General features: G+C 52.5%; 1 protein-coding gene across 1 annotated transcript in view; it reads left to right on the plus strand.

The window, feature by feature from the left end:
- LOC145339683 (suppressor of tumorigenicity 14 protein homolog) overlaps positions 1-9,551 on the plus strand; it is a gene marked incomplete at its 3' end in the record, with an annotated part of 25,217 nt that extends 15,666 nt beyond the window's left edge. The window contains 6 exon segments of the mRNA XM_080184196.1: positions 920-1,059; positions 1,882-1,979; positions 2,551-2,660; positions 4,867-4,997; positions 9,374-9,410; positions 9,412-9,551. Of these exon segments, the coding sequence (XP_080040322.1) occupies positions 920-1,059; positions 1,882-1,979; positions 2,551-2,660; positions 4,867-4,997; positions 9,374-9,410; positions 9,412-9,551 (656 nt within the window).
- Between the last annotated feature and the right edge of the window lie 584 nt (positions 9,552-10,135).

Genomic DNA, 10,135 nt, shown 5'->3' on the forward strand with positions numbered 1-10,135 from the left:
TTACTCTGTATCTAACCCCGTGCTGTACCTGTCCTGGGGGTGTTTGATGGGGGGACAGTGTAGAGGGAGCTTTACTCTGTATCTAACCCCGTGCTGTACCTGTCCTGGGAGTGTTTGATGCGGGGACAGTGTAGAGGGAGCTTTACTCTGTATCTAACCCCGTGCTGTACCTGTCCTGGGAGTGTTTGATGGGGACAGTGTAGAGGGAGCTTTACTCTGTATCTAACCCCGTGCTGTACCTGTCCTGGGAGTGTTTGATGCGGGGACAGTGTAGAGGGAGCTTTACTCTGTATCTAACCCCGTGCTGTACCTGTCCTGGGAGTGTTTGATGGGGGACAGTGTAGAGGGAGCTTTACTCTGTATCTAACCCCGTGCTGTACCTGTCCTGGGAGTGTTTGATGGGGACAGTGTAGAGGGAGCTTTACTCTGTATCTAACCCCGTGCTGTACCTGTCCTGGGAGTGTTTGATGGGGGGACAGTGTAGAGGGAGCTTTACTCTGTATCTAACCCCGTGCTGTACCTGTCCTGGGAGTGTTTGATGGGGGACAGTGTAGAGGGAGCTTTACTCTGTATCTAACCCCGTGCTGTACCTGTCCTGGGAGTGTTTGATGGGGGACAGTGTAGAGGGAGCTTTACTCTGTATCTAACCCCGTGCTGTACCTGTCCTGGGAGTGTTTGATGGGGGGACAGTGTAGAGGGAGCTTTACTCTGTATCTAACCCCGTGCTGTACCTGTCCTGGGAGTGTTTGATGGGGGACAGTGTAGAGGGAGCTTTACTCTGTATCTAACCCCGTGCTGTACCTGTCCTGGGAGTGTTTGATGGGGGGACAGTGTAGAGGGAGCTTTACTCTGTATCTAACCCCGTGCTGTCCCTGTCCTGGGAGTGTTTGATGTGTACGGTCTCTCTCTGTCTCCACAGGAAGTGTGGGAAGCGTCCGTCCAGTAAGCATCTCTCTGTGATTTCCTCGGGCAGTGTGATGCTGGTTACGTTGTTAAGTGATGAGAACAATCGATTTAAGGGTTTTTCTGCAAACTTCAGCCAGCGAGCGAAAATGCAGGGTAGGTACAATCCAGAACCCCCGGCAATAATACCCCATCCCTCCCCACCCACCCCCTCACCCTGTCAGCTTCTCACACGGAGCCACACCCCTGGGGTGGGGGTTACCTACATGGAGCTGCCTGAACAGGGCCTTCTCCTGTTCCTGTGTAACAGGCTCGAGGGGCTGAATGGCCTCCTCCTGTTCCTGTGTAACAGGCTCGAGGGGCTGAATGGCCTCCTCCTGTTCCTGTGTAACAGGCTCGAGGGGCTGAATGGCCTCCTCCTGTTCCTGTGTAACAGGTTTGAGGGGCTGAATGGCCTCCTCCTGTTCCTGTGTAACAGGCTCGAGGGGCTGAATGACCTCCTCCTGTTCCTGTGTAACAGGCTCGAGGGGCTGAATGGCCTCCTCCTGTTCCTGTGTAACAGGCTCGAGGGGCTGAATGGCCTCCTCCTGTTCCTGTGTAACAGGCTCGAGGGGCTGAATGGCCTCCTCCTGTTCCTGTGTAACAGGCTCGAGGGGCTGAATGGCCTCCTCCTGTTCCTGTGTAACAGGTTTGAGGGGCTGAATGGCCTCCTCCTGTTCCTGTGTAACAGGCTCGAGGGGCTGAATGACCTCCTCCTGTTCCTGTGTAACAGGCTCGAGGGGCTGAATGGCCTCCTCCTGTTCCTGTGTAACAGGCTCGAGGGGCTGAATGGCCTCCTCCTGTTCCTGTGTAACAGGCTCGAGGGGCTGAATGGCCTCCTCCTGTTCCTGTGTAACAGGCTCGAGGGGCTGAATGTTTTGCTGTATTTCTGTCGCTGACTGAAAGTTCTCTCTCTGTCTCTCTCTCTCTCTCTTCCAGTGTGTAAGCAAACTCTGACTCACTTATCCGGGAATTTCAGCAGTCCGTACTATCCAACATTTTATCCTCCCAACATTGACTGCACCTGGACAATCCGGGTAAGTTTCCACGCTGCCTTCCGTCATTCCTGCTCGCAGTGAGGTGGGAAGTCTCCTGTGGGAGGGGTGTGCGGGATTACCCACCAATATACACAACACTGGGGAGAATGTGGGACTCACTCCCACGGGGAGTGGGGGAGAATGTGGGACTCGCTCCCACGGGGAGTGGGGAGAATGTGGGACTCGCTCCCACGGGGAGTGGGGAGAATGTGGGACTCGCTCCCACGGGGAGTGGGGAGAATGTGGGACTCGCTCCCACGGGGAGTGGGGGAGAATGTGGGACTCACTCCCACGGGGAGTGGGGAGAATGTGGGACTCGCTCCCACGGGGAGTGGGGAGAATGTGGGACTCACTCCCACGGGGAGTGGGGGAGGTGAACAGTATCGATGTTTTGAAGGGGGGACGCTGGATGAACACCTGAGGGAGGAAGGAACAGATGGAGATGGAGTTGGGGGTGAGGTGGAGGGAGGTGGGAGGAGGCTGGTGTGGGACAGGAAGACTAGCCTGGAGTTGATGGGCTGAGTGGCCTTTCTCTGTGTTGGATAACCTCCCTGTCTCTCTGTCTCCCGAGGTGCCATCACATTTGCAAATCCGCATTCGGTTTGAGATGATCCGGATGGAGGAGCCGGGGATTAGGAACGGAAAATGTACAAAAGATTACTTGGACGTTGATGGAACAAGGTAGCCTTTCACCCCTGACCTCTGACCCCACTCACTGACCCATGAGGCCACGCTCTCACTCTACCTGACAATGGGGTGTCGGTGAGGCCACATCTGGAATATTGTGTCCGGTTTGGGTCTCCGTATTTCAGGAAGGATGTGGTGACATTGGAAGCAGTTCAGCGGAGGTTCCCCAGACTGATTCCGGGGATGAAGGGGTTGACGAACGAGGAGAGATTAAAGAGTTTGGGTTTATACTCACTGGAGTTTAGAGGGATGAGGGGATCTGATCGAGGGATATAAAAGGGATTGATGAATGAAATATAGACCAGATGTTTCCCCCATGGGGCAATCTGGAACCAGAGGCCACAGGGATAGGCTGGGAGGCGGTAAATTTAATACTGAGATGCGGAGGAACTGTCCCAGAGCGCGGTGGATTTGTGGAACTCACTGTCCCAGAGCGCGGTGGATTTGTGGAACTCACTGTCCCAGAGCGCGGTGGATTTGTGGAGCTCACTGTCCCAGAGCGCGGTGGATTTGTGGAAGCCACTGTCCCAGAGCGCGGTGGATTTGTGGAAGCCACTGTCCCAGAGCGCGGTGGATTTGTGGAAGCCACTGTCCCAGAGCGCGGTGGCTTTGTGGAAGCCACTGTCCCAGAGCGCGGTGGAATCTGAATCATTGAATGGTTTGAAGGGGGAGACAGATTTATTTCTCATTGAAAAGAGGCAGCATGGTAGCACAGTGGTTAGCACTGCTGCTTCACAGCACCAGGGGCCTGGGGTCGATTCCCGGCTTGGGTCACTGTCTATGTGGAGTTTACACATTCTCCTCCTGTCTGCATGGGTTTCCTCTGGGTGCTCCAGTTTTCTCCCACAAACCAAAGATGTGCGGGTTAGGTTGATTGGCCAGGCTAAAATTGCCTCTTAGTGTTCTGAGATACGTGGGTTAGAGGGATTAAGGGGTAAATGTGTGGGGATATGGCAGTAGGGCCTGGATGGAATTGTGGTCGGTGCAGACTGGATGGGCCAGATGGCCTGTTTCTGGACTGTAGGGTTTCTATGATTCTATGAAAAGGGGAAATGGGGAACAAGTGGGGAGAGGGACCAGGGAGAGATCAGCCAGGAACGAATTGAATGGTGGAGAAGGCTCGTGGGGCCGAATGGCCGCCTTCTCCTAACTCCTGTGTTGTTCATACCCCTGACCCTCTGGTTGACGCTGCAACCCCTGACCCTCTGGTTGACGCTGCAACCCCTGACCCTCTGGTTGACGCTGCAACCCCTGACCCTCTGGTTGACGCTGCAACCCCTGACCCTCTGGTTGACGCTGCAACCCCTGACCCTCTGGTTGACGCTGCAACCCCTGACCCTCTGGTTGACGCTGCAACCCCTGACCCTCTGGTTGACGCTGCAACCCCTGACCCTCTGGTTGACGCTGCAACCCCTGACCCTCTGGTTGACGCTGCAACCCCTGACCCTCTGGTTGACGCTGCAACCCCTGACCCTCTGGTTGACGCTGCAACCCCTGACCCTCTGGTTGACGCTGCAACCCCTGACCCTCTGGTTGACGCTGCAACCCCTGACCCTCTGGTTGACGCTGCAACCCCTGACCCTCTGGTTGACGCTGCAACCCCTGACCCTCTGGTTGACGCTGCAACCCCTGACCCTCTGGTTGACGCTGCAACCCCTGACCCTCTGGTTGACGCTGCAACCCCTGACCCTCTGGTTGACGCTGCAACCCCTGACCCTCTGGTTGACACTCTGACCCCTGACCCTCTGGTTGACACTCTGACCCCTGACCCTCTGGTTGACACTCTGACCCCTGACCCTCTGGTTGACACTCTGACCCCTGACCCTCTGGTTGACACTCTGACCCCTGACCCTCTGGTTGACACTCTGACCCCTGACCCTCTGGTTGACACTCTGACCCTGACCCTCTGGTTGACACTCTGAGCCCCGGTTGACACTCTGACCCTGACCCTCTGGTTGACACTCTGACCCCTGACCCTCTGGTTGACACTCTGACCCCTGACCCTCTGGTTGACACTCTGACCCCTGACCCTCTGGTTGACACTCTGACCCCTGACCCTCTGGTTGACACTCTGACCCCTGACCCTCTGGTTGACACTCTGACCCCTGACCCTCTGGTTGACACTCTGACCCTGACCCTCTGGTTGACACTCTGACCCTGACCCTCTGGTTGACACTCTGACCCTCTCTCTCACTAACAGGTACTGCGGGGATCACTCGATAGTCACTCAGTTGATTGAGCGGCCACAGGCAGTTATCCGTTTCCACTCAGACGAGTCCCACACGGACAAGGGATTTTTCGGATTTTACAAAGCATTTGACCCTAGTAACCGTGAGTAACTTTAATCGACTTGTCCAATCCTCACGTCTGGGTGACCTACGAGGGTGCGAGCTATCTTAGATCTGGTGTTATGTAACGAGGCAGGAAGAATTAGGGACCTCGTTGTGAGGGATCCTCGTGGGACGAGCGATCATTGTATGGTTGAGTTTTTGATGCAGATGGAGGATGAGAAAGTAGGGTCCCAGACCTGTGTCCTCTTTGAACAGAGGGGAGTACGATAGGATGAGAGAGGAATTGGTGAATGTAGATTGGGGGCACAGATTGGTCGGTAGCACTGCTGAGGAACAGTGGAGGATCTTTAAGGAGATCTTTTTCGGTGATCAGCAGAAATATATTCCGATGGTAAAGAAGGAATGTCGGAGAAGGGATAATCAGCCGTGGTTATCGAAGGAAATAAAGGAGAGTATTAAATTAAAAGCTGATGTGTTTAGAGTGGCTAAAAGTAGTGGGCGAGAAGAGGATTGGGAGAGGTTTAAAAATCAACAAAGATTGACTAAGAAGTTGATAAAGAAAGGAGGGATAGACAATGAAGCTAAACTAGCATTAAATATAAAAAAGGATAGTAAGAGTTTTTATAAATATATAAAGAGGAGGAGGCTGGCTAGAGTGAATGTTGGACCCTTGGAGGATGAGAGGGGGGATTTAGTGGTGGGCGATGAGGAAATGGCTGAGAGTTTAAATAAGTTTTTTGCCTCGGTCTTCAGGGAGGAGGACACGAATAGTTTGCCGGATATTAAAGATAGAAGGATGGTAGGAGTTGAGGGCCTGAATGCGATTACTGTCACTGGAGAGGTAATGCTTGATCGACTAGCGGGACTGATGGTGGACAAGTCCCCAGAACCGGATGGAATGCATCCCCGGGTTCTGAAGGAAATGGCAGAGGTGACAGTAGACGCCTTAGTGATTATTTACCAAACTTCGCTGGATTCCGGGGAAGTGCCGGAAGATTGGAAAACGGCTAATGTCACACCGCTGTTTAAAAAAGGTAGCAGGTAAAAGGCAGGGAATTATAGGCCGGTTAGTTTAATGTCTGTTGTTGGAAAAATGCTTGAATCCGTCATCAAAGAAGAAATAGTGAGGCACCTAGAAAGGAATTGTTTGATAGAGCAGACGCAGCACAGATTCGTTAAGGGGAAGTCGTGTTTGACGAATTTATTGGATTTCTATGAGGATGTGACTAGTGCGGTAGACAGAGGGGAACCGGTGGATGTGGTGTTTTTAGATCTCCAAAAGGCGTTTGATAAGGTGCCTCACAAAAGGTTGCTACAGAAGGTTAGGGTGCACGGAGTTGGGGGTAAGGTGTTAGCGTGGATAGAGGATTGGCTGTCAAATAGGAAGCAGAGAGTTGGTATCAATGGGTGCTATTCGGATTGGCGGTTGGTGACTAGTGGAGTGCTGCAGGGATCGGTGCTGGGGCCTCAGCTATTTACCATTTATATAGATGATCTGGAGGAGGGGGCTGAGTGTAGGGTGACGAAATTTGCTGATGACACAAAGATGAGTGGTAAAGCAAATTGCGTGGAGGGTGTGGAAAGTCTGCAGAGGGATCTGGATAGGCTGAGCGAGTGGGCGAGGACCTGGCAGATGGTGTATAATGTTAGCAAGTGCGAGGTTATCCACTTTGGTAGAAATAATAGTAGGAGGGATTATTATTTAAAGGGTGAAAAGCTGCAGCATGCTACGGTGCAGAGGGACCTGGGGGTCCTTGTGCACGAATCGCAAAAACCCAGTCTGCAGGTGCAGCAGGTGGTCAGGAAGGCGAATGGGATGCTGGCCTTCATAGCGAAGGGGGATTGAATATAAAAGTAGGGAGGTCTTGCTGCAGATGTACAGGGCACTGGTGAGGCCGCAGCTGGAGTACTGTGTGCAGTTTTGGTCGCCGCACTTGTGCAAGGATATTTTGGCCTTGGAAGGAGTGCAGAGGAGGTTCACTAGGCTGATACCGGAGATGAGGGGGTTGGACTATGAAGAGAGACTAAATAGACTGGGTCTGTACTCGTTGGAGTTTAGAAGGATGAGGGGGGATCTTATAGAGACGTATAAGATAATGAAGGGGATGGATAGGATAGAGGTAGAGAGATTCTTCCCGCTTAGAAAGGACAGTAGGACTAGGGGGCACAGCCTCAAGATAAAGGGGGGCGGTTTAGAACGGAGTTGAGGAGGAACTTCTTCACTCAAAGGGTGATGAATCTCTGGAATTCTCTGCCCGTTGAAGTGGTGGAGGCTGCCTCGCTAAATATATTTAAGTCACGGGTAGATAGGTTTCTGATAGACAAGGGAATTAAGGGTTATGGGGGGAAAGCGGGAAAGTGGAACTGATCCACTTCAGATCAGCCATGATCTTATTGAATGGCGGGGCAGGCTCGAAGGGCTAGATGGCCGACTCCTGCTCCTATTTCTTATGTTCTTATGTGACTCCCAGTCTCTCTCTGTCTATCTTTATTCATCGGGTTGTGTGCATCGCTGGCTGGGCCCAGAACCTGCCCCACATCCCTAATTACCCCTTGAGAAGGGGATGGGTGGGTCACCATCTTGAACCCGCTGCAGTCCCCGTGTGGTGTAGGTACACCCACGGTGCTGTTAGGGAGGGAGTCCCAGGATTCTGACCCCAGCGACAGTGAAGGAACGGCCGATATATTTCCCAGTCGGGATGGTGAGTGACTCGGAGGGGTATCTCCAGGTTGGGAGTGTTCCCAGGTATCTGCTGCCCTTGTCCTTCTAGATGGTAGAGGTGGTGGGTTTGGAAGGTGCTGCCTAAGGAGCCTTGGTGAGTCGCTGCAGTGCATCTTGTAGATGGTACACACGGCTGTCACTGTGTGTTGGGGGTGGAGGGAGTGAGTGTTTGTGGTTAGTGTGTCGATCGAGTGGGGCTGCTTTGTCCTGGATGGTGTCGAGCTTCTCGAGTGTTGTTGGAGCTGCACCCATCCAGGCAAGTGGGGAGTATTCCATCACACTCCTGACTTGTGTCCTTGTAGATGGTGGACAGGCTTTGGGGAGGATTCAGGAGGTGAGTTACTCTCCGCAGGATTCCCAGCCTCTGACCTGCTCTGGGAGCCACAGTATTTATATGGCTGGGTCCAGTTCAGTTTCTGGTCAATGGTCACCCCCAGGATGTTGATAGTGGGGGGGTTTCAGTGATGGTAACCCCCAGGATGTTGACAGTGGGGGAGATTCAGTGATGGTAACCCCCAGGATGTTGATAGCGGGGGGGATTCAGTGATGGTAACCCCCAGGATGTTGACAGTGGGAGGGATTCAGTGATGGTAACCCCCAGGATGTTGATAGTGGGGGGGATTCAGTGATGGTAACCCCCAGGATGTTGATAGTGGGGGGGATTCAGTGATGGTAACCCCCAGGATGTTGACAGTGGGGGGTTTCAGTGATGGTAACCCCCAGGATGTTGAAAGGTTTACAGCACGGAAACAGGCCCTTCGGCCCAACTTCTCCATGCCGTCCTTTTTTTAACCCCTAAGCTAATCCCAATTGCCCGTATTTGCCTCATATCCCTCTATACCCATCGTACCCATGTAACTGTCTAAATGCTTTTTAAAAGATAAAATTGTCCCCACCTCTACTACTGCCTCTGGCAGCTTGTTCCAGACACTCACCACCCTCTGGGTGAAAAAATTGCCCCTCTGGACCCTTTTGTATCTCTCCCCTCTCACCTTAAACCTCTGCCCTCTAGTTTCAGACTCCCCTACCTTTGGGAAAAGATATTGACTATCTAGCTGATCTGTGCCCCTCATTATTTTATAGACCTCTATAAGATCACCCCTCAGCCTCCTACACTCCAGAGAAAAAAGTCCCAGTCTATCCAGCCTCTCCTTATAACTCAATCCATCAAGTCCCGGTAACATCCTAGTAAATCTTTTCTGCACTCTTTCTAGTTTAATAATATCCTTTCTATAATAGGGTGACCAGAACTGTACACAGTATCCCAAGTGTGGCCTTACCAATGTCTTGTACAACTTCAACAAGACGTCCCAACTCCTGTATTCAATGTTCTGACCGATGAAACCAAGCATGCCGAATGCCTTCTTCACCACTCTGTCCACCTGTGACTCCACTTTCAAGGAGCTATGAACCTGTACCCCGAGATCTCTTTGTTCTGTAACTCTCCCCAACGCCCTACCATTAACTGAGTAAGTCCTGTCCTGGTTCAATCGGCCAAAATGCATCACCTCACATTTGTGTTATTCTGTGCCCTGGCACACCACGCTTTACTCTGTATTCCTGTTGTGTGTGCTACTCCATGTGTTTTGCACGGTTCTCCATGTGTTCTACGTGCTAGTGCATGTGTTCTGTGTGTCTGGTTCTGCCGTGTTTGAGCTGTGTCTATTTCTGATCAGTCTGTTGTATATACACAGCGTGTCCTGGAGAATATGCCTGTAAATCGGGGCTGTGTGGGTCTACGCTGTGACGGCTGGAACGACTGCGGGGATATGAGCGACGAACTGGAGTGCGGTGAGTCTGATAAACCCAAAAACCTCACCCATCAACACTGTCTTGTCCCACCGGCAGAGTGTGATGGGGCGAGAGGGGGCGGTGGGTGTGGAGGTGGGGAGTTTGAGTGATTTGGGAATAAATATTCTGATCCATAAAATTCACCACCTGACCCCATACCTCTCTCTCTCTGTCTCCCTCTCTCTCTCTCTGTCTCCCTCTCTCTCTCTCTCTGTCTCCCTCTCTCTCTCTCTCTGTCTCTCTCTCTCTGTCTCCCTCTCTCTGTCTCTCTGTCTCCCTCTCTCTGTCTCCCTCTCTCTGTCTCCCTCTCTCTGTCTCCCTCTCTCTGTCTCCCTCTCTCTGTCTCCCTCTCTCTGTCTCCCTCTCTCTGTCTCCCTCTCTCTGTCACTCTGTCTCTGTCTCTCTCTCTGTCTCTGTCTCTCTCTCTCTCTCTCTCTGTCTCTCTCTCTCTCTGTCTCCCTCTCTCTGTCTCTCTGTCTCCCTCTCTCTGTCTCCCTCTCTCTGTCTCCCTCTCTCTGTCTCCCTCTCTCTGTCTCCCTCTCTCTGTCACTCTGTCTCTGTCTCTCTCTCTGTCTCTGTCTCTCTCTCTCTCTCTCTCTCTGTCTCTCTCTCTCTCTGTCACTCTCTCTCTGTCACTCTCTCTCTGTCACTCTCTCTCTGTCACT

This window comes from Carcharhinus amblyrhynchos, unplaced genomic scaffold, assembly GCF_965287045.1.
Source record: "Carcharhinus amblyrhynchos unplaced genomic scaffold, sCarAmb.v2.hapA scaffold_606, whole genome shotgun sequence".
In the NCBI taxonomy this organism is placed as follows: Eukaryota; Metazoa; Chordata; class Chondrichthyes; order Carcharhiniformes; family Carcharhinidae; genus Carcharhinus; species Carcharhinus amblyrhynchos.